The sequence below is a fragment of the Ambystoma mexicanum genome, chromosome 2p, assembly GCF_040938575.1.
Source record: "Ambystoma mexicanum isolate Mex_15411 chromosome 2p, UKY_AmexF1_1, whole genome shotgun sequence".
NCBI lineage: Eukaryota > Metazoa > Chordata > Amphibia > Caudata > Ambystomatidae > Ambystoma > Ambystoma mexicanum.
In genome coordinates, this window is record NC_090923.1 from 154,480,847 (window position 1) to 154,506,078 (window position 25,232).

A 25,232-nucleotide genomic window follows, 5' to 3' on the forward strand; every position below is an offset into this window, starting at 1 on the left:
ACCCTCCCTCACTTCCTGCCTTTCCAAACACATTGGAGCCTGGGTAGGTTTCAGGGCTGAAGGCTGCCAAAGGCAAAACACACAGAGGGCTCAAACCGGTTTCAACTAAAAGAGTAAAAGCCAAGAAAGAACTAAAACAGAAAAATGGAGAAAAAAAAGACAGTGGCCATTTTGGGAAAAATGGTTACCCCTGGGTGCTGTACTGCAGCGGAGGGTACAGCCAGTGGTAGAAATGCACACTGGTAGTAAAACTAAACCACTGCCACCAGCCATTTAAATTAAGTTAGCGTAACAAAACATTTTACATGAGAAGTGGGATAGGGAATTACTAAGTAACCCCTCAGCAATCCACATAGGGTAGTGTGTGCTGGTCCCACAAAGAGAAAGGCAAGTAAGACAGGGGTCCTCTTACTATTCTTGGGAACGGTAGTTTACCCAAGTAAATGTAATTAAACATTATGAGACGTCCAAGGGACTCCTTAGTGGCACTGCACCCAAGGTGCGGTGTGTCACTATATAAAAAGCAGATGCCTATGGAGTTTGTCAGACTCCATAAAACAGTAATACACACAAATTCCAGCCATGGAGTGAGCAAAAGGTCTGACTCACAGAGGAGGAAAAAAAAAAATCACACACCCCAAGTCTAGCAAAAGAGCTGGGGGTCTCCAAGGTTGAAGTGAATTAGCACAGAAATGAAAATTCTATGTCAAGACCGGAGGGTCACATTATGCTTCTTTTTCTTTATTGTAACATAAAAGAAAAAGCTCTGCAGCAAGTATTTTTATGCACCTGAGCGCAATAAGTAATATGCATAATAAAGGTGCACCAAAATATATAAACAAAAGACAAGAAAACTTTAGCTCCAACCCATAAATGTCTCGGGGAGAACAACAAACTCCATTTCCCAGGAGGCTTCCCTAGAGTTCATCCAAAAGGTCACCAACACATGACCTCAGCCCTCCAATAGATATGAAGGTATCCTCAAACAGTCCTTAACATGATGCTGCACACAGCAAGAGATAAGTACATTTCATGTTCAGCACTGTTTATGACGTGTGTGCATTGATTTGTCATTATTTTACCTCATTGAGTTTGATATATTTCATTATATTGCTGCCTTTATGCGATCGTTCGTTTATGGGTTTATAATTGCATTTTCTGTCCGCTTCGCTGCCCCGTGATACGTTTCCTTGTTTGTGTCCGATGCCAGCTGTTTCCTGCTAGTGTCGGAGAACGCTGAGGCAATCGAACTTCCCGTTCCCTTTGCAACGATGGCTTCCTTAGCAATCTGAGCGCTTTAAGTGTGACGGTAGCGGACCTACGTGCAATCTTCTGCTTGCTTCTCCGGCCCAGCATACTTTCTCTGGGGGCTCGGGGAAACCCTTTGCAGGTCTCGCTCGCCACCTGTGACCACCAGGGGGAGCCCCGCTGGTCCTTTCCTCAGCTTTCTGGCACTCGCGAGTGCATTTCCGTATATATATAATAGAGCAGGACACCTATCAGGAGCCTGACAGGGAGAACCTTATCAGCCCCTTTATTCTTACTGGTGGGCTAGAGAGAAGGCAGTCACTAAGCCCAGAAAGAAAAAAAAAAAAAAAAAAATATATATATATATATATAAATAAAGAAAAACAAGGTGCATAGGTGCATAAGCAAGACCATGGCAGCTCAGTACTCCCCTCAAGCAGATCAAGATTGGTCTGAGTGTGAGGAGGATACATGTTACATTGATGAAGTGGCAATGGCAAGAAGCCTTCAAGGAGGTGCTGGGATCTTCTGTTGAGACCAGCATTAAAAAGGCTGTAACAGAAATGCTACTGCCTATACAACAGCGCCTGGACACTATGGAGGAGCGCATGCAAGAGGCCTCCCCCGTCAGGGACAGACAAAAAAGACCCAAAAAAAGCACCTTGCAGAAGGGGGATGTATTCCAGCTCGTAAGAGCAAAGACTCTCCGACCTCCCCCCTCCCCCCCCGAGCCAGCCAGAACCAGCCACTGCTGCCCTATCGGGCACCTTCTCCAGGCTTAAAAAAGCCTTTATGAACAGGAAGGAAATCCCTTCCCATACTAGACCCTCAAGTCCGGAGGGAAATAGACAGGGCACGGACGACAAGCAAGACAGGTGTACGATGATGATCACTCCCCCACCACCTCAGATGAGGACATTCAAACCATGGGTTCAAGACCCTCAACCGCGGGGATTGCCCCCATCCCCAAGAAGACAACTGGGAAGCAGCCTCCTTCAAAAGGGATGTTTGCGCCCGAGGACCTAGTGCATCCAAGATCCACTGACTGGGAGCCGTAGTCTAGGACAACGGAATATATAATGAGCAGATTATGCAAGCCCCTCGATGAAGAGGTCAGAGCCAGACTCCAGGCCGAATGCCCCCACCCAGAAATCCCAGGCAAAGTGGCTCTAACTCCGGAGCTACACTCCAAAATGATCACTTGTCTGTGCAAAAATGTAAAAGGATCCAAGGAAAGGCATCGACCGTGCCTGGAAGTCCTGTCAGGACAAGGTTCTGAACGTCACTAGTCCATTGGCAAAAATCTTGGACCTAGCGGAAGCAGTCATCGACACAGGCCACCTCATTGACCCGATGATTCTCTCGGGCTGGGCTCAACAAGCTATTTGTCTACTCGGAAATGCCAGCTGTGAATCCGGTGCCGCTGCCCAGGGCTTACTTTTCGGGGATCCTTTCATGGAGGAGATGTCAAAGTTTGTCAGTACTTTCACTGCTTTGGACAAAGCTCAGGCCTCCATCAAGTCTTCGCTTCAAAAAATTTCTCCAGGGCCGGACAAGGTTGATGTCGCTCCTCCGGCTGCTATTCTTTCGACAGAAGACCTCAACACTCCAGGGACCAACATAATGCCTGGCAAGATCGCACTAACACCTTCTTTCCTTCAAGAGGACGTTGGAGAGGTCGTGCCTAGAGGAGGGCCGCAAGATATCCGGCCCAACAACAAACCCCAGGTCAGTGTGGTCATAACAGCGCCAGCGCCGCAAGCACCCATAGCGGGGGGAAGGGGGGTCAGGGGGAGGGGAGGGTTAGCTATCTTTGCAAGAGCTTGCGATACCTTATCAGGGGATGCTTGGGTCAGGGACGCAGCTTGCGGTCTGCGCCTAGAGTTCTTCACGCAACCCTTTCTAGCCTGTCTCCCCACCCCTTTGGCAATGTCCGAAATAGATCGGACAGTATTAGACAGTGAGATAGAGAGTTTATATCAGAAGTAAGCGATTCGCCCCTGCTCAAACCAGGTGAGGCCGGTGATAAATGTAAGAGCTCTAAATGATTTTATCATCTACCGCCATTTCAAGATGGAAGGAATACACATGCTCAGGGACATCTTGAGACTAAACAATTGGCTCATGCGTCTAGATCTGAAAGACGCTTACCTCGAAGTGCCTATCCATCAAGCACATGTAAGTTATCTGAGGTTCTCATGGGGACACCGGGACTGGGAGTTCACAAGTCTACCTTCTGGACTCTCCTCAGCTCCTTGGGCCTTTACCAAGCTTTTAAGGCCCGTAGTAGCTCATCTAAGAGAACAGGGCGTTCGGCTGATAGTTTATCTGGACGACATTATTTTCATGGCACAATCTCAAGCACTGGTAGAACAGCAAGCCAGGCTGGCCATAGAGTTACTACACAGTCTTGGATTTCTCAAACTGGGAGAAGAAATTCTTTGTCCATCGAGGAATTTAGAATTTCTGGGGTTCTTAGTGGATACCCAGAATTCGCAGCTCCGTCTCCCTGCGACCAAGATACACTCTGCCTGGTGGGAGATTTGCAGACTCCTGCAGAGGAACCTCATTTCCCTTCGAGAACTAATAAGTAATAGGTCTACTAGCCTCTTCCATTCAAGCGATTTTTCCCGGTCCCCTTCATTACCAAGAACTTCAAAGGCTGAAAGGTCAACATTTAAGGCGCAGTCTCTTATTCCCAGTTCCTGATACTTTCGCCAGAGGTGAGAACTTAGCTTTACTGGTGGCTCACACACATGGAAGCCTGGAACGGCAGAGTCATCTTCGGATCCACCCCAGATATTGTCATCGAGTCAGATGCCAGTCGCTCCGGTTGGGGAGCAAGATGCGGCTCAGTAGCCACGGGAGGGACTTGGTCCCCCCAGGAGCTAGAAATGCATATAAACTGCCTAGAGCTCCTTGCGGGCTCTTTCGCAGTTCGCTCTTTTGCCAGAGACAGAGCGAGATACTGTATCTTGCTGAAAATGGACAATGTTTCCGCCGTAAGGTACATCAATCATCTGGGTGGTACCAAATCAGGTCCGCTAGCGGAACTAGCCAAAGACTTTTGGCATTTCTGTCTGGAGCACCGGATCTCCGTCACGGCAGAATACCTACCGGGACTCAGGAAGTGGTGGCGGATTGGCACACCCGTCAATACACTGACTCCGGCGACTGGAGGCTCAGAGACATCTTTCTCTGCCTCCAACAGATTTGGGGCCCCATGTGCAAGGATCATTTCGCCTCAACACTCAGCTGACAGTGTTTTACAGCTGGAGACCGGATCCAATTGCTGCAGCGACAGATGCATTTCTGCAGCTCTGGACAGAAGGGATTCACTATGCATTTCCTCCATTTAACATGATAGCGAGGACCCTGGCGAAGGCACGTCCGGAGCAAACAGAGCTGGTCCTCATAGCCCCAGTCTGGACCTCTCAGTCGTGGTATCCAGTTCTTGTGGAACTTTCTACGGATTTTCCAATCCTTCTACCCCACTTTCCAGATCTTCTGTTGGGTCTGCTAGGACAGCATCATCCCCCCCCCCCCTGCTCCCCAGCGGGTCCCTGACCCTGGCAGCTTGGAGGATTTCAGGTCGAGATGGAGAATACCAGGTATGTCGCTCAAGGTGATCAGTCTCATCGAGGAGAGATGGGACCCCGCTACCCTCAGATGATACTCCAATTCTTGGAACGCCTGGAGGATCTGGTGCCCGGGCCGAGGTTTTCACCCGATTTCAACACCTATAGAAGAAATTCTCAATTTTCTAGCCTCTTTGGTAGAAAGAGGTCTCGCCTACAGGACGGTCAATGCCTACCGCTTGGCGATTTCTGCAGGCCATGACCTTGACGAAAGAGCCCCGGCAGGGGATCACCTTGTTTGCAGATTGCTCAAGGGTATTAGGCTTACAGTGCTGCCTCCGTCCCCGCTACGACAAGCTTTGGCACGTCAACAGGGTACTTAATCTGTTTCTGGTATGGCAGCATAACGAAGAGTTATCACGTACGTACTCGGGTACGTACGTACCTACGTACGTACGTACGTACGTACGTACGGCCCTCTCCGGCGAGCTTACTACGCTGTTCTGCTTGGTCTCTTGCAGGAGAGCTTCGGACGTCAGAGCTCAAGACCTAGCAAGCAGAACCTTTTCTCCCAATGGCATTGTGTTCCACATACACAGAAGAACTAAGTGCGATTCATAGGTAATATCGTACCCAGTTTTTATAGGGATCAACAGAAGCTTTGCTTAGTCAGATGCCTGAAAGCCTATGAAGAGGTAACTGCTCCTCTCAGAATCTCTCCTACCGGTCAGCGCAAACCCCACACAGCGGTTTCCACCCCCACATTAGCACGATGGGTGCGTTCGACTCTAGCGCAGGCAGGGATACACACGCTTCACTTTGGCGCCCACTCAGTGAGGGGCCATGGCCTCCAAAGCCTTTCAAGTTGGTGTCCGTTTAGAGGACATCATGAAGATGGCTGATTGGGCAGGCGAGTCAATCTTTAAGCAGTTCTAACTGAGACCGATAGAGCAGCCTGCATCGGATATGGTAAGTAAGCTTTGAACAAGCATAATGTGAGCCTCCGGTCTCGACTTAGAATAAAGATCTTCCATAATAACTTACTAGAAAGTCTTAATTCTATTAAAGACATAGAGGCGAGCATTATCCCACCCGGCGAGAGAAAATAGCGGTGCGTACCACGCTTAAAAGTAATTACATGCATTGCTGTAGATTATTGATGATTTGGAATAAATGTATGTTTTTCCAGAACAACTCACTGATTTTCTATCCCACCCTGCAAGGGGAACTAGGGTTGGCATACGCTTGAAGTAATACCAGTCTTTATTTCTTTCTCGACTGCGCCTACAGACAAGCTCGTCTGACCTGCAGCCCAATCACGTCTCCTTCCATAAGAGGACTACAGTTGCAATTTATTTTACAAGTTTATGGAATGGACAGCCAAGTTTGCAGCCTCGAAATGTTCAGGACTGTTTATGAGGATACCTTCATATCTATTGGAGGGCTGAGGTCACATGTTGGCGACCTTTTGGATGAACTCTATGGAAGCCTACTGGGAAATGGAGTTTGTTGTTCTCCCCCGAGACATTTATGGATTGCAGTAAATGTTTTCTTGTCTTTTGTTTATATTTTGGTGCACCTTTATTATGCATATTACTTATTGCTCTCAAGTGCACAAAAATACATAAAGACAGAGAAGCATAATGGTCGCCTGCGTGTCTTTAATAGAATTAAGACTTTCTAGTAAGTTAGTATGGAAAATCTTTACTCTCCCCAACACAGAAATGTTATAGTGATAGAGAGAAAGGGGATGCACTGAATCCCCCCCAGCACGCCACATAAGGTGGGGGTTGTTGGTCTCACCAAATAAAATGTAGAGGATAAGAATACCCCTTCTACTCATGGGAACTGGAGTTCACACAATGTAAGTCAGAGAACAAAAAGGGGAGCCCAAAGGGTAACCCAGCAACGCTACACAAAAGTGCTGTGTGCTGCAACAATAAAAATGTAGATGCCAAAAAGGATCAATTCAAGAAAGACACTATGGAGAGTAAAATCCATAAAAAGAGTAAAAGAAAGTACGAATGTGGAAAAAGGTTGCCAATAACTGGGGAATAAACTACCAGTCCAGAAAAACGTTCTGGAGTCTCACAAGTGAAAGATTTAGCACTAGAATGAAAATCTTACCTAACAAAATTCTCAACCGCTTCTAACCAGATATATATATATTCCCTCTCCCCCCTCTCTCCTCCTCTTCCCCCACTCTCCCCTTTTCCCCCTTCTTCGCTCTCCCCCTTTCCCCCTCCCTCCCTCCCTCCCTCTCCCCCTCTGTCCCTCTCTCCCTCTCTCCCTCCACAAACCGCTTCCTCCAACTCTTCTGGGCCTGCTGGAACTCTTGGGGGGTGGGGGGCAGGGGGAATCCCCTAAATATACCCGATCTTGCTTTAAACTAGAACGTGGCTTAATTTATGGAATTTAGATGGATTTAATCCTATGGAAGAACTTTAGGGAACTCTTTTAAAACTCCGACGTTACTTTCTAAGATACCTGAGCAGAGATTTTTTCCCCAGATCCCAAACAGGGCCCTGGAATGTTTAGGCCAAAGAATGCAATGCCAGAATTAGCCAACGATTTATTACAAGTGTATTACAGTTACCACTAGTCGAGTTGTTACATTCAACTTATTTCAAAAGCTGAACTGGGTCGTAATTAGGCCCACTAGTGCAATTCTAATTTTACTGCATATTGTATTAGCCCTAATGGCCGCCTACCTTCTATATTTTAACCCCTTTATTCATATTTTTGTAGGACTCCTATAGGTTCAGTACTCGAGAAGCAATGCCTCTTGCTCAGTGAGCGAATGGATCCACTACAGGGGCCTCATGGTCACAGGTTCGAATCACAGCAGGTCCACTCAGCAGTTCACCCTTCTGAGGATGATAAAATGAGTACCATTAAGTTAGTTAACAAACATCTGTTATCTGCTAATCGCAGCAAGATACTCCTCTGGGGTGAACATATGCTCTACTAATACCGTGGGCACGTTAATGGCTTACCACTTTACTGGATTCTTAGATACTGCTGAACTGTGATGTAATGCCTGTAAGCAGTGCCCGATATTTGGAAGTATTTTACTCCCTAGTTTTTTAAAGTAGAGTGAAATGATTTTTTTGTGGAGTAAAAATGTAAATCTGATTCCCAATGTGAGTATTTTCTAAGTGAGTAAAATCCGTTTTAACTTGAAATGTTTTTGTAATAGCCATTTCTTTGTCCCTAGTTATTCACGCACATTAAAAGACAGAGGTTTACTTCTTCCGATCAGGCTTTAATATTAGTACGTTCTTCCTACGTGAAATCGGGGGCACTAAGTCCTCCCTGTGCCTTTCCTATTTTTTTGTTTGGGCATTTTTATTTTTAGAGAGTATTTGCCTATTTATAGGGAGTAGAAGTGGCTGATACACCCTTTATCTGTAAAGCTGCTTGTAAGTGTCTGTGGTTATCATAATGCAATGCTAAGTATTTTAGAGAATATTGCGTGTGGTGTATATGTATGGTATTCATTGACTTTTGGGTAGACCATCCCATCTAAGAATGAAGTTGGACTGACCAGTTACCATTCTAGAGTGGACACCCCGTTTTCCCACCCAAGAGAAGTCTCTTCACACCACTCCCTGAACAGCAGTGGAGAAATCTCCCTACCAGATGGGAATGTGTTTGAGAGGGGAAAGGAGCCCGCCAGGAGACAGCAGTCAGACTCAATTCAGAACCCAGGTCTTCTTCATTTATGGATCTATATATTGCTCCAGTGTGAAGCCAAGTTATCAAGCAATAAATACCCACGTGGACCATTTCTTGCTCGTCTCTGGCACAGAAGATGCCAAACCTTCTTTCCAAGGTCGTTTGCAGGGGTTCCCGGTCTTCCGTTGGCAGCTCAGGAGCGAGGGTAAATTTTGCAATGAACCTAGAAACAAAGGACATGTATTTGCAATCTTGTTTATGATTTGTCAGAACAAGTGGTTTCTAGTAAAAAGATATATATTTTCTATGACTCCAGCTGGCAAGGACACAATTCTGACTTCTGAGAGCAAATGTAGCATACCAACAAGTACACAGAAGCAACAGTATTCTATGATCAAGGGAACAAAAGAAAGACTATTAAAACAGTATGCTTCCGTTTTAGCCGTGAATCAAACATACAGGTTCTAAATTACTCTCGAAATGTTGTTTAAGCATTGCACCTCAGTGACCTGAACGAGTACTCATTTACTTCAAGAGGTCACCCACTAGAGAACCATGCTCCCCCAAAGCTGGAGCACAGATTGTCTAACCCACTCTACTCACATGAGGGGGATAATGATCATTCTTACCACTTCACTAGGTTGGATAAGAAGAGAAGATCTACACGAGCGGGTGCTTGCTTCGTATAATTGTCAGGGATAATCGACAAAGCTACGGCTTGGAGATCCGGCTGATTACACACCCGGTTACGGTGAAAACCATTCGCCATCAAGCACAGTAAGTGGACCTGCATGAGGGGATAAGACCACACATCAGCTACTGCCATCTTATTACTCACATGGACAAGAGTCACCCAAGAATTCTGAAATCATGGCAGAATACACTCTTGTCAATGAAAAAGTTTACACGTGGCCTAAGAAGTAGAACATTCAAATATAGTGCATCACAACGAGTATGTTTTCTACTACTGCTTGCTCGAATTGTGAAACCACATCACAAAAAATAAACAACAATCTAAAGTTGTACATAGGACAGAAGTTAACATGTAAACACTGGCGGACATAAAGCTGTGAAGAAGACAATGACAGCAAACAAAGAAAAAAGTGATTGCAGTTCTCTTAATTGCTCTCCATCATTCACAGACTCGTTGTGATCTGCCTGCAGAGCCATTCAGGACTTGGAAGTGTTTAGAACAATGTCCTGGTACCTTAAAGCCCTACTATAGGCTCCACATGACACATGCTCATGCCCACTGAGCCACCCCTATACAAATAAATTACAACTCTCACCCCATGCCAAAAAGATGTTCCCCCTAAACCAAGTCAAACCTGGATGATGGCATATGCTTACACAGGCTGGTGTGAGGTATTGTGAAGGAGGGTGAACTGGCATCACCACAAATGCACATTTTCCTTTCTCAATCGGCCTGCTCAGCCTCCTCTTGAAACTGGTTGGGAAACATTTTAAATAGATCTATGCCCTGGGAAGAGTGATATCACACGCTGACCAGGTTGCACAGACCCCTTGGACTTCGAGTGGAGGAAGCATTCAAAGAAGAATGCTCACAAGTGTTTCTTTGTGGCTCAAGTTGCTGCATTATGGACATGAAAGGCCCTCAATCCTGCTTTAATGAGGTGGTGTATGCAACAAGTCTTCAAGGCGCTGGGATACCTCTCAGCTACCATCTAGCTAAGGTCGCCCTAGCTATTTCGTTGCCAGGGGCTCAAACCCATAAGTGACAAAAAGATTACCTGTAGTCCTGAAGTGTTTTGATTTGAGGAAGTTTCCTTGTCCTCAAATTTACAGGATTATGCAGTCTCCTCAGCAGAGGAAACATGTGGTTCAGGGTGGAAGACCAAGGATGAGATGACCGAGGTGAAATAGACATGAACATAATGAACTGTACAAACTACAACCCTATCCCTTTGGATACAATCTAAGAAGGGCTCTCTAATTTGCCTAATGCCTGGCAGTTCTTTAGGACTGGATTAACCCTGAAGCAAAAGGTTAATCTGCACCAGGCCTCCCCCTTTTGAAAGTGTCCCCCCTGATGCAGATGCATTTCACAACTGGACTTTCTAGTTTTTGTTTGCAGTAACACGGTTTGTGGTGATGCTCTTGAGTACAGGAGAAAAGAGGCAGACAAAAGGTTATAAATTGTTCTATACACAACCACATCACTTTACATCACAAATCAGAAAGGGCAAATAGAATTATGTACCAGGAAATAGATCTCCTTTTTGTACTTGCTTGTGAACAGGGACGGTAGCAACATAGCTAGACAACAAATAGACAACAAACAAAGGCCTGGTCCATAAAGGCATGCACCATGTGTCGGGACAGTTTTTCTGAAGTCCAACTAAGGGCTTAGCAAAACCATTCAACTGAGACAGTACAAGTCTCCACTCTTAGTATAAGGCTGTACCACCAAAGTATATGGTAGCGTAGACAGAGCAGCCAGACTCAGGAGGGAGAGATGGCTGTAGGAAAGTACATAGAACCTGTAGTATAACCAAGGATTCAATGGAAACACACCAGAAGTATTATAACAAATAAAGGTTTATTTTAAATACAAGTAGGCAAAGTTAAGTCTTGGGCACAAGTACTGGTCATAGAGTCAAACGCACATTATAAAAACACAAAACACAACACAATGTTTGAAGGTACACAGACCGAAGCATAAACCTTCTTCAGAATACCCAACAGTAATTCTAGGGAAGTCGGACCGTGTCATACACATTTAGTATAGGTCACACATATTCATGGGGAGTAAAACTAATACGTTACTTTTAGATTACTTTACAGTAAGTCAAGTAGACCCTGTCAGTTATGCAGCGACACTCACTCTGCAATGAAATCACATAATAAACCAACCCGGTTACCAGGATACTTTTCTGAATAGTGGAACACAGATTTAAGGAACAGTATATACCTCTAACTATTTTAGGATAACACAGTTAAACAAGGTGAATAAGACCTTTTTTGGTGTAATATACAATTACAGTTGCTTTTCAGCTCAGTGGAACACAGCCTAAAATCATCAAGAACTCTTCACACTAATTTAGGATTGTACCAGGCAGACCAAGGTCGGCTACACCTAAAGAACACTTTTTAAGAATGGCACACAGCTATTCTAGGCAGGTAAAACCTAATGCTGTAATATACTGAGGTAAGCAATATCTAACTTATTTTAGTATGGCAAACAGCTAACTCAAGGTAAGTAAACCCTATATACTTTTTAAAGGAGCTACCAGCAATGTAAAAAGGTAAGTACAACCTAAGGCAGACTTTTTTTTTAAAAAAAAAAAATTAATTTCTTTATTGGTTTTTCAACAAAAAGTAACACAAACGCCACATTGGTTAGACAATGCGGTATGTATAAAACAACAACAACATGCCTTAACGTTCCCAACCCACCCACCCCACCCCGCTCCCTCCGAGACCACAGTACCGTCCTCAGTTTTCCATAGGCTCACGTGCGGGCCTTCCGGAACTGTTTGAGGCGCTGTCCAGCGCCACTGGGCGGAGTAGTGGTACCGTCAGCGCTACCCAACGGAGTAGGTATGCACTGGAGTCCAGTTTTTGTACCTGAATTGCTGTTTCCCAAGCTGCCGTCTCCGCGGCTCTCCATCTTCTGTGGTCATCCCACCAAAGGGCCTCGCTTGGACCCCTTGCGCTCTTCCAACTCATGGCTATGCGCCTCTTAGCTGTAATGTATATCAAATCAATAAGTCTATTTAGGGGCTTATTCTTGCTGCTACGCTTGTATCTCCCCAATATGCAAGCTGCCGGCTCGTGGATTCCCACCTCAATCTCAGCCGTCGCCACCCTCTCTTTCACCTGGGCCCAGAACCTCTGGACCAAGGGGCAGCTCCAAAACATGTGGGTCATTCCTGCCTTTGACTCGTGGCATTTGGGACATGTCTGGGTTGTAGCTCCTTTGAACTTAGATATGGCGTCAGGCGTGAGGTAGGCCCTGTTGGTAATGTACAGTTGTATGAGTTGGAGACGGGCATTTCTAGAATTTTTTTTATGGTAATGGGTTATTTTCTCCCATGCTCTGTCCTCAAATTCAAGGCCCAATTCGCACTCCCATTTACGTTTGCATTTTAGTTCATTTTTTGTTGTGCCCTGCAATAGGGCTTCGTATATTCTGGAGGTTTCGTGACCTCCTTCTGCAGAGTCCAGCAATGATTTGATGGTTTCATTCTCTATGAATTGGTTGGTGGCCTCTGGCCATCTTTTCTTCAGGGCCTGTGTTACTGCTCTGTGGAGCAAGAACTGGCCTGTGGGCAGGCCCGTTGACTCGCTGAGGTCAGTGAATGTCATGAGCTCTTGTTCAGAAATGAGGTCACCCAGTACTCCCACACCACAAGGTTCCCACTGAGAGCGAGTTTCCGTGTGTCCCCATGAAGATTTCGCCATGACTGCCGCAATGGGGATCTGCGGGGAGTATGGGTCCGTCAACCCCACTGCACTGCAGGCCCGCTTCCAGAGCTGGGTTCCAAGAAGGCAGACTTATGCTAGACAGGTTGACAGCAAGTTGGGGGAAGCAAGACCCAATGGGGGCAAGTATGACACTGACACAAGAGTTACAAGTTTCAAAAGTCTATTATATTCTTGGAGTTTGGAAAAACTCCTACTCTGCCCTATAGCTATGATGGGAGTAGTCTCTACCTTCAAATAATAAAGAAAAGACAGATCTGGTCAGTTTTTGTCACATCAAAATGGCATATACTGACAAAACCTAATGCTTGCCCTATCTCTTATACAAAAAGTGTGAAAAGGGAAATGTGTATGCAAAAGAAAGTCAGTGTTACAACATAAAGGATCAAGGTGTCTCAGTCAGCTCTCCTTCCCACGTTGGACAGCACGGAGTAAGGCGGCCCCCATAAACAGGATGACACACTCAGGTTATCAAAAAAAAGGCAGTTCAAAACATGGGTCGAGGCCCGCTTGGCCTTCCATGTTAGTCAATTATTCTAGCTTTTCAAAAGTACTTTCACAGTTCAACAAACGTTCACAGGTCTCCCTCGGTGGGGCTCGGACCTCTCAAGGCATCAATAGTTCACGTAGGTCTCTCTCAGCCGTGTTCGGACCCTTCAACCAAAAAGTACCCGATTCAACGTAGAACTCCCTCTGGCAGGCTCAGAACTCGCAATCGCAGCACTTGCAGGGGTTCCCTACCCCAAGCTTTATTCACATTTGTTAGGGGTTCCCTTCCCCTAATTTCCTATTCCAGGTCTCCCTCAGTCAGGCTCAGACCCTTCACTGACATCCACGACATTTGAGTGTGCAAGGCTTTTACTAGACCTCTGCAGGATCACTTCGACTTTCACTTGCTCTCTCCATTTATATTATTTGCCTCAGTGGCTCTTGGTCTTGGTAGTTCCATACCCCAAGCACAAAACTTCAAAGAAATCTTTCTCTTAAAGCATTCACCTTTTCACTTCCGTCTTTTGCCGGGGTTAATCTTGACCATTGGACATTTCAGAGTTTGTACACTTTGCCGCTTTATAACAAGACATCAAACATTTCACAGAGACTTTCGAGTGGGCTACTTCCTTTCGCCGGACCACTCTGTATCTCCGGCTTCACAGTTTATCAGAAACTGAAAAGTTCATCACTGGTTCACTTTCTTTCACGTCTCATCAGCATGTGCACAACCTGCAATTGAGAGATGCACGGTTGCGGCTTCAATCTTTCCTCGACACAAACCGGCCTTTCATGTCTTTCACTAACTGACCGGTTTTGAGCATCCCTCTCTTGCCTCTGAGCTAATGGGTATCAGATGTATGTGATTAAAGTCAAGTGCCCGACTTTGCTGACCTGATTAGCGGGACATGTCCAATGAGATATTAAGTGTTAGCCTTTCTACCCTCAGTCATCCTCTTCCTCGGCCCAGAGTTTGTGTAGAAAAGTGGCATGGGGAGCTGGGATGTTGGAGAATCCTCTAAAATAAAATGGGGTATAGGTACAGGAAAGGGGGAGGGGGGAAAAAACCACGTATCACCATCAGTTGCCCCGCCCCCACTCACCGAAGACCTACTGAAATGTCAGCTTCTTAGCGTCAAGGTAACCTGTCCTGGAGCTGCTTCTGTGGCTGTGGCCTGAAGATCGCCTGTCGTTGCTTACAAAGGCTGACCATCGCTGGAATTCACCTTCCTCCATCCAGTGAAGTGTCTATTAGGGGGCTGCACTGTGAAAGTCTGCATTCTCTGGAGTTGCATCTCGAAGTTGGAACTGACCAGAAGCAGCATTCCTGCGACCCCTGTGCACCCTTTACTCAACAAAGGACGGAAGATCGTGGCCCCAGCGACCACCAGACGTTGCATTGTGTGTCCTGGGAAAAGCAGAGTCAGGGTGGTGAGTAAGCGCAACTGTTCCTGACCACCCGCCATCCTCCATAGGATAGCCTTAGGTGGTTCAAAGCCCTTTGTCTCCCAATTCCCTCTTTACTTACATTTGGTCGTTGACCTTGGGTCAATTATCCTACCCCTGGGATAGTAGCCTTGGGACTGGAAAAGAGGAGTACTTACCTGTCTTTGGACAAATACCTATCCTACTTTTAAATAGTTTTGAACTGTTTCAAATCACCACCACAAGCTCTGCATCCGTTTAGAGAACACCTTCCCTGGAGAAACAGGTCTTGGAACCTGCGACTTTTCAGCACAAGGCCCCATACATCTTTGGGTTGGAGTTCTTAAGTTAAATGGAGTTGTGATTGTGTTGCTTCTATTAAGTGTAACTGCATATGAATACGTATCTTATTATTGACTGGTGCATTGTAAGTGAACCTACTGCTGAACGTCTAGATTTGTGACACATGGTTTTGTGTGGTACTACCAGCTAGTTAATTTCTTAATGTGTTCTTAAAGGCCAAATTAGTAACTTTTTATACATACTTTCGAAGATGAATTATTGTGTGTTATTGTGTGTGACCTCACTGGGGGCCCTAGACCACTCTCACTCACTCACTCCTAAGATTAAGCTTGACTGCTCTCTCACGATACCTTGATTTGGTTTTAGCTACACTCTTAGGCATCCTTGTTAACCATACCTAGGGTGGCCTCCTACTATTGCCCCCCCCCCCCCCCAGGGTTGACTTTAGAAATCCAATTTAACAGTAGCCAAGGCACAGTGGGATTAAATAATTTGCCTGGGATAACACATTGGTTACTAGTGAAGCCAGGATTTGAGCACAGCCCGTAAATTCAACACTAGACTACAATTTTTCCAAACTCTAGTTGGTCCAGATGTGGGTTAATCGGAGCCTTAACAAATCGTCTCTGGGTTCTACAGCTGTACTATGAAGACTTGAAGTCACCATTGAAAGAACTTCCTTGACAATTCGTAAGTAATGCACAGGGCTTCCTATAGACAATTAGGTTTCTTTGGGTACCAAATTCTCCAAAACCATGTGCTCTACTGGGTCTGAGCAGTTGGAGCGCAATATGCAGAACAGGCCTAGTCCCAGCCGAAACATACTTGGACTTCATGGTACAGTGGCACAGCCATGTTAGAAAATGTCCACCCAGCACCAGGTTGGAGTGGCTGCATTGGGGTGTGGGTTTGGAAGGAGAGTTTAGGCGAGGGAAGCCAGTGAAGCTCCCAGGCAAAGCTGGGGCCTAGTTACATCCACACGCTATAGGCTCTTGGCCATAGGCTAGTTGTAGACATTCAAACCACTATGTCATCATACCACCACCCCCCCTAGGCAGGGAATGATGGGCCAAATGTACAGTGAAAAGAGCAAATCCATTTGCAAGAAGAGAGGTAGAATGGTTATGTTAATGCCTGGGCAGGTTAAGACCAGATGCTGCATTTACCCTCTGAAGAGTCTCTGACCACTGACTGCCATGGGCCCTTTAACTGCGAGGACTGCAGCACTGCGAGGGGCCATGCAAGCTGAGGAGCCATTTGGGAATAAACGGTGTAAAGCCCAAAGACATACAGGTCCCATAACTCAGATTCCCACAAGAAGCGCAAGTTGTGGCACTCCTCATGCAGTAATCAATGTAAGGCCGTCCTTTCTGGCCCTTCCACTACTGCCAGCTGACTTTTGGGGGGGAGGGGGGTCATGCCCTGCGCTGAGATCAGCACGGCAGGTGACAGGCTCAAATCTCAGCAGGCAGGAACACAGATTCTTCCATTTCGGATGAAACATTGCATTTGGTAAGTGCAACACATTGCGAGGAATTGGCACACACTCTGGTAGCATGCGCCACATAAAAAGGTTATACAGTAAGGTGGCTTCCGTCTGTGGGAGAGACTAGGCTGAGAGAGGGACAATGGGTGCTATTTTGGCACAGGGCTCGGCAGGAAATACAAAGCGGTGTGTGTGTGTGTGTATAATATATATATATATATATTAGGATCTCGTCACTTCGCCGGAGTTTGCAGAAATATCAATACTGCATGGTACCCCCACCCCAACACGGGGTCAGCGATGCATTCTCACCTTATGCGTATCCTCTCGCACGTCTTTGTTGAAGCGATTCATCATTCTCCTCAGATATGCAGCAAACTCAGCTTTTCTTTTCTCCCTGGAAGTTACAGAAAAAAACGAAACCCCCAGAAGTTCTTACAAATATTGTCCACTGATATAGCACAATCAATCATAAAGTCATTTGGCAGACATTTTCGGTTTTCCACAAGTGCAAGTTTTGGAATAAAACAAACCATTCATCCAATCACAGGTAAAATAGTCCTCTTTTGAGGCCTATGGTTCCTACTCGGTTGTATCTGGTGAAAGCACAAATGCTCCGTTAAGAAACGTTACTGTGACCAATGAACGAGGGACTCGATCATTGTTAGAACTTAGGTTCTCAAGCGTACGGTAAAGCAAGACCCTTCACCAAAAAACATGCAATGGTGTACAAGTAACCACTAGTGCCAGCAGCAAAATAAAATACCATCTAGCCAGGCCACCGCCATTACTGCACGTAGTCGCTAATGTGAGTCAGGTTTGGGGCCCATGCTCCTATTGTTTCCCATCACCTCGTGACAGAGCTGGATCTATATCAATTCGAAAAACACTTCGATAGACGTCAACCTGCGACTACTGCTCTCACCTGTATCTTGTAAGTAAGCACCTTTGCAGTGCTACACCACAGACATCTCACACCAGAATGTATGTTGCAAGAACTGCACCTCTTTCCAAAGTATGTGTGCATCATATCTGGTTATGTACTTCTCCCGACTCACCGCACTGAGGTCTGTGCAAGGAGATCCAAGCACCACGGGAGCTACGCATACTTTTAAACATTGGCACTTTTCTTTTTAGCTGTTGTTCTTGGCTGTTTGATTGCTTGACACAATAAGGTGTGTTGGTTTTGCACAAGTAACTCAATTTGCAATAGTAAGTTCAAGATTTAATCAGGTGGTGCCTTTCAGTCAACCCCTGTACCTATAAAACGCCAACAAAATGCCATGACGTCATGCTGTACCAGGAGATGCAGTTTCTACTGTAACCAGTTCTCTTCAGGGACGTCAATTACCTAAGCGCCAGAGTGGAGGCAGGGACACCACAAATGTAAAATAAGTGTTAGACTAATAAAAACAATAACTGGGACAGAAGGCTTCTTTGGTTTCCAACCATACACTATTATGCTACCTCAACATGCCAAGGTGCTTCAGAAGGGGAATCCCGCAGCAGAATCACCATAGGCTAGTATCAGTCTTCTTATGCCAGTACAGCCTCATATGACTAGTTACTGCCATTTTATACCAGTTCAAGCCACACATTCCATGTATAATGACAATATGCTAAATACAGTCAGCCAGAAATTACTAGACACTGTTCTAACATTCCGAGTTCAGCCTTGTACACCCACGAAGTGCCATCTTCTGCCAGGTTAAGCCTCATAAGTCATGAGGTTCCATAAGGGGATACCCTATCTCACACAACCGACCTGGACGGGGCATAGGTTACACCATTCCGATATGGATTACTATAGAAGTCCCTGAAGGTCTGTATGACGTTAGCCACAAAACCCAATTTCTTCAGTACCCTATTCCAAAATTGCCAATTATCCCTATTAAATATTTTCCTGGATCTACACAGTTTGCAGCAAGGGTTTCTGGAGTCTGCCTCCACAGGTGGATTGCTGAAATCAGTTCTCTCATGCCATCACCTGTTTTGGCCCGACACAAATCCCATCTGGTTGTTATGAACTATCAGAGGCAGTGCCCCACTTAGCCTCCTAGGAAAGCTGTTCGCTTGCACCATTACATCAAAACCGAACAGAGAGATTGGGAATGTAAGTTTGGCACTTGGTGCCGTCTTTTCCTGGCTTTCATATCAGTGTGATAACTGCAGAACTCATGCATTTCGGAGGTCCACCTCACCCCCTCTGCATAACACCCGTACAGTTGAAGGATTGGCAAAAGAAACGTTGTATAATCTCTCATAAAACTCTGGTGTTACGCCAATCAGTGCAGGACTTTCTATTTTGTATTGAGCCAGTTGCTTCACCAATAACCTCTTGTTGGGAAGCAGGGGCGAAAGTCCCAGGCCCTCTGTTATTTAGGGCAAGATGATTGTAGAAAGAGATGTGTAAGGGAGCTGGGAGAATGGAGAGGGCAGGGGGGAATCATCCATAGAAGATTAATTGTGGGAAATGCAGTGCATTCTAGCATTAGTATTACGTGTGTATTGAAACTCAATTTTAGAAGTTAGACGCCATCTTGAAATGGAGGTCTAGTGCCATAGCTATGCCAGTACGCTTACATCCCGTCCCAAGTGTTAGAATGGGTGCGTGTGTTCTTTGCTCGCAGCCCCGGCAGCCCTGCAGAAGGTTCATTTCTTGAAACACACACACACACCCCACCCCCCCCCCCCACCCCCCCCACCCCACCCCCCCCCCCACCCCACCCCCCCCCCACCCCCCCCAAACACAGAAGGAATGTGCCCTGCAGGCCAAGAGAGGCCTGAATGGATCTTTGAAGAGCCATCCTGCGAGAAGGAGGGGTGGATAAGGGTTTAAGGGCTTTGGCAGTCCAGATCTTTAAGTTATAGCGGCCCAAGGTTCCCAAGCCCAAGACAAACGTTTTGAGTACACTGACCAGCCTAAGACCCCTGGCCATAACTCTGTAAAGTGGCCAATCGATAAGGCTGATCAGAGAGCAAAGACAGGCTGCCCCCACCATCGGTTCATGTGATTTGTGCTGCGAGGTGCCAGGAGAGAATGTAACAAATTTAGGCTGTGGGTGGGGCACCGGCGTGTCTGGGAAAGGAGCGGGGGTTCACATAGTTCTGAGAAATTATCACAACCTCGAAAGTAGCAGCCTCGCTCAGGTCCTTGGTACCAGGTGCACTGTAGAGCTAAGAAATAATGAATTGTGAAACAAAATTACCAATTAGGGTATTTGTACTTTGATGACGAAAGAAGAAGATGGACAGACCAATCGCCTGGCATCCTGTATGGAGCAGGCTATATGTGCATAGGGTCGCACCAACCAGCTACCTGGATTTGTAACCTGTGTGATGTACATCACTTGTGACACTATCTTTAAAACCCATTCCTTATGCTGTTTCTGTCAGAGCGTTTTGTGGCAGCACAGTTCTTTGCTGGTGTTTACATAGTTTTTGTGAGAATAAACCTTTTTCTTGTGCTGGGCCTTTTTCCCTAGTGGGTTATGCTTCTTCTGGTGTGAGAGCATTGAGGGGCTACTCTACACTCCCCCCCCCCCTCCTGCCCCCCAAAGAAACATCACCATCCACCAACCAAAACTGAACACCAGAGATGGAAGAGAAGCTCTCGACAAGAAGCTTTAAATGTGATCTGCGGTCATGCATAGCTCTTCCCCATAAAATTCCCCTGATTAGACATGGAAAGCTTTGCAAATTGCCAAATGATCCATCTGAAACTGGTCCTCATTTGAAAGGACTGGTTTCAGGATCTCATTTGCCCTTCACCCACAAGCCTCTCGGACTCCTTTCACCACATCCTGGTTACTTGAGCTAAGTACATTATGATTCTACCCCACAAGGTGACATCATAGCATCCCTAAAAACGAAGCACTGAGCTTGCATTCACCACAATAGATAATCCAATTTATGTTTGCATGCATCTAATAAAAACTGGGTTAGCAAGCAACAACTTATTATATTCCCATCTTTTGATTTACTCCTGGTAAGGCATCCACTAGTACAGTGAGAGGAACATATTGCTCCATAGGAGTTCACTAGACTAGGACAATGGTTATCCCTGCACTAACGCAAGTGTTTGACATGGTTGTCTGTGGGGCACCAATCCAGTGGTGATCCCTGCACTGCAACAGAATTAGGAATACTACAACAGTACAGCTGTGGTCCATGAACTACGGCATGATTTTAAAAAGGGATAGTCAGTGAGGATCTACGCCACTAGCATAGTCGGGACCCCTGCACCGCATCAAGTGCTTGAGATGATGGTGCGTAGCACTACTACACTAGTTCAATGATAGTACTTGCTCTGCAGCAAGACACAAAAACTTAGCTCTGCATATCTAATTTCTGACTGTCTAGGCCTGAATCCTGAGGATGTCACAATGTCTTAAAATGACCATCCAGTGAGTTTAGAATCGCCTCCTCGATGTTATGATTTGTGGAGGAGTTGCAATTAAAAGTAAATAGCCTTTCCCTGAATGACTTTTAATACCTGCCTTGCTTTTGCGTGAAAACCTGTTGATAAGGTTATTAGCTATTGAAGTCACGCTAAACCGAGGGAACCATGATGGTGAGGTTCACCCTCCACACCAATGCAACTAAATAGCAGAACCTATGCCACTTTTACTGGTAGTCTCAGTAGTAAATGCTTTGCTTCTACTGGGGCTTGTAAAAAATACTTTTCATGTGGTTTATGTATAGCATTGTTCAACTCATACCTACTAATCTACTTTGTGTGGCACAATGGGAGAACTGCGATGGCAAAGCCAGCCTAAGGGAGTCAAATGTTAATTTCCCTTAAATATTAAAAGATTGAGTGTTTTAGGTTGTTCTTGAAAAAAACAAAAACGCCCAAATGAGCCTAGTCACGTAATAAGACAAATAGTATGCTGAACAGGGTTCGAAATTGAGGGGAGCTGGGAGCTATTTAGCTCCTGCTTGTGGCCTAGCAGAGCCATGTTAGCTTGACATCAACAGCTACCAGGAGCTATGTCTGGCTCCACAGGCCAACTGATGCCAAACAAACACACCTATGTGGATTTAACTCTGTTTGTGACAATCTATATATAGGCATAAGGTCACATCTATATGTCATTTAAAGCATAAGGGGGTCCTAAATAATAGACAAAGTGAAATGAAATGTTAGCATCTTTGATTTGCGGAACGCTATCTGCTAGCTTCTGGTTCCTCAGTGGTAGCTCCTGGTCAATGGATAATGCTGTAACCCAGGAGCTGCGTTTAGCTCCTGCCCATCAAATCCTCAAGCTCTGTGAGTATATTCTAACATATCTGATAGAAAGAAGGGTCAGAAACAGAGGCGTAGAAAGGGCAGGGCCTAAGCGGGAAAGGCCCACCCAGAATCTGTAAATGTCCACTCAGTAACGCATCTCTGCGACCAGAAACAATGTGCACTGGCTTCCTGTAAAAAGAACGGATCATGTTCAAAACTCTATCCATCGCTCACAGATGCCTTTCAAACCCATCACAGAGAATTGCAAAAGTCCCCTCTACCAGGCCCACCAGAGCAGCCTACACACCGCCTCACCGTGCCCAAATTCAAACGTTCGAAAGCGGGAGGCTCCAGCTTCACCACCATTGAAGCAAAACATTGAACGCACTGCCACCTGTCCTTCGTTCAGCGCCTTCCTATTGGGTATTCCAGAGAGCTCTCAAAACTTGGCTGTTTGTGTAAAGTATGTACTCCGCTGTCCACCCTCGACTGCATAGCTGCCATAATCTAAATGACTGCAAGTAACATGTATGTATCCTTGATGCCCTCGAGTTTAGAGCACTTTATAAATGTGAAAATGTCACTGCGGTAGGCCCAACTACATTAGCTTCAGGCCCCACTAGGTAGACAATCCTGGCTACGCCTCTGGTTAGAAAGCCACTAAAATGAAACCCCTGGATTTCTGCAATAGCACCTTCTGTAACATCCCAAAAGAGCACAAGGTTTCATTTCGATCTACCATGAATGTCTTGGCAGGAGATCAGCAGAAGCTGGGGAAATAGATCCTTAAAATAAGCGTACAAATCCTGGAAAACAAGCAGTGCGCATTTATTTAAGTTAGTCTCCTCACTGACCCAAGATGTTGATGTACATCTATAGTGCCATTATGTGTTTTGCCTTTTGGGGGACAAACTTTTTTCCAAAACCATCATTGGGCTTAAATAAAATGAGGCGTAGTAATGGCTGAATAATAATGTTGGAACAAGCGTACCTTCTTTCACGCCTCTTTGTGAGTTCGGGGGTCTCTATCTCGATCTCCACTGGTTTCGTGGATTCCAGCGTTCCTGGAAGTGCAGGCATTCCCAACATATCCAGCACAGGCTCATTGATTTCTGTGAATGAGAATTTCAATATTAATATGGAATTAGAGCCCATTCAAGACACACATTTGGAATGATGCGTACACAAGCAACCCCAGACTAGTGTTTATGAGGCTCAAAAATAGAGGAAAACAGGGCACGCTTAGGGTGAACAGGCTTGAGAGAGAAAATAATAAGTCAATCATCACGGTATAAGTTCAGAGCATGATAAAGGGGCTGTGACTTTCCAGAGTAATGGGGAATGCTAAGCAGTGACTACATGGTCTATAGGGAACTACAGAATGATTTTTCTGAGAAGACTGCCTCAAAGTACACAATGGCTAGTTGTTGGCGAGAATTCTCAGAAATGTGCTAATTCCCTCCACCTTGCTAGATTTTGAGGACTTGATTTTTTTTTTTTACCAGGAGAGAGCGAGACCCTTTTCCCCCACTCTCTCATGTATTTTAATGTGATTTTGAACACTGTTTCTTTTGGTTGTGGAGTGTGACAAACTCCATAGGCATCATCTTTTACATTGTGTGCTGTGGCATAGGGAAGTCTTTTAGATTTCCCAAAGAATACCTTCTCTGGGATAAACTACTGTCAAACTAGTAAAGTGAAATGGACTTTACTTACATTTGTAACTTTCTAGACCCAGCACACACTATCTTACAATAGGGTGCTGGAGGGGTTACTTAGTATCCCCTTTGTCTAGCTTCTCATGTAACATTTTAGGTTTCCCTTTCTGCGATTAATGGCTGGTGGCAGTGGTTTACTTTTAACTACCGTGGTGTACAATTACCGCGGGCTGCGTTTGCAGCTGCAGTAAAGCACCCAAGGGTTACATTTTTGTCAAAATGGCCCTGGTCTTTTTTCGGCATTTCTTTTGTGGAAAGGTCCTTCTTGAGATTTACTCTGCGCGCCAAACCAGGTTTGGTCCCTTTGTTCGCTTTGCCTTTGGCTGAAAATCACGAGTGAAGCCCGCCTCTGGCTCCAGGGTGTCTGGGGTGGGCAGGAAGTGAGGGTGGTGCCCGAAACTCCCTGTGATTAGTCTCCTAGGAGACCCAAATGCACTCTGTAGTGATTGGCAGGCTGACTATGGGGCAAGGATAGCCACCCTGATGGGTGACTGCCAGCTAGGATGGAATGAATGGGAGAGAACTGAATAAAAGGCAAGGCTTTTGGCTTGAAAGGCAGAGTCGACCACTGGACGAAGGAACGGAGGAAGAACTTTAAAAGGATGCCTGCTGCAACTCCTGGACGGTTGGTTTGCCCAGTGAAGCCCTGCTGCTGTGCTGAAACTACAAATTCTTATCGACAGAGAAGCCCATGCAAGGAAGACTTCTCCCCTTGAGTTGGTGGGACCAATCGAATCCAAAGTAAGCTATCTGGACATTCTCTCCGAGCTGGTTGCATTTCCACAGAGTTGCTGCTGGTAACCGAAACACCAGGGACAGGAACACCAGTTTGTGTGCGTTGCTTTTAAGTTGGCCAAGAGCTCCAGGAAGATCCTCCGGACTCCCAGGAAGCAGGACTGACCGAGCCTGAGCCACCTCAACAGAGTGCTGGACCCCAGAAGCAAGGAAAGTCCATCTCGACAGCCAGAAACCGCAGTATTGCCGTTTGCGGTAGCCGCGAGGAGCTGAAACACCGAAGTGCCACTTGTTTGACGATTGCTTGTTGCGAGGGGTGTCCGTCCCATTGCAGTGCAGGAGTCGCCAGAAGTCCTCCCTCTAGTCCCCACGACTGAGGCCCAGAACAGTGAGCTCTGCTGAGCTGCACAGAAACAGAAGTCATCTCCTGCACTTTTCTTCAATCCAAAAAGGTACTGTAAAGTCCGAGAGAACTTGCCTCTTGTTGTCCAACTACACTTGTTCTCTGTTGGTGAGACTTGTTGTGGTTGCTCTGTAGAGTTGCTCATAGCTTCTTTACCTCACAAGCCTAAACAGCTTGTGGCCCTGCTTTGAATTCTTCTTTCTACAAAGACTTTTAAAACATTGTGCAAGACTTTGACTTACCTCTGAGAAGTGCTTTAGTTTCACCTAGACTTTTGCTCAATTGACTTTGGCTTACCCTGGCTCCCTGAATGACTCCTCTTCCCTCTCTGAATGCGGTTGGTCTTCCTGCCAGGAAAGGGTTAACTAACTTTGCATTGGGGGGTTTACGAAAGTACTTACCTGCTTTGAGAATATTTGTGAGATCTCTTGTTATGTCATATTAATCTTTCCCCTTGACAAACTCTAAAGCTTGTGTTTTTAAATATATT

The 25,232-nt window shown here is 45.8% G+C and overlaps 1 protein-coding gene across 1 annotated transcript in view; it reads right to left on the bottom strand.

The window, feature by feature from the left end:
• XPC (XPC complex subunit, DNA damage recognition and repair factor) overlaps positions 1 to 25,232 on the bottom strand; it is a 296,222-nt gene that overhangs the window by 207,250 nt on the left and 63,740 nt on the right. The window contains exons 4-7 of the mRNA XM_069643405.1: positions 22,878 to 22,998; positions 16,966 to 17,050; positions 9,134 to 9,291; positions 8,607 to 8,727 (exon numbers count right to left, since the gene is read on the bottom strand). Coding sequence (XP_069499506.1) covers positions 8,607 to 8,727; positions 9,134 to 9,291; positions 16,966 to 17,050; positions 22,878 to 22,998 — 485 coding nt within the window. The remainder of the gene's footprint in view (positions 1 to 8,606; positions 8,728 to 9,133; positions 9,292 to 16,965; positions 17,051 to 22,877; positions 22,999 to 25,232) is intronic.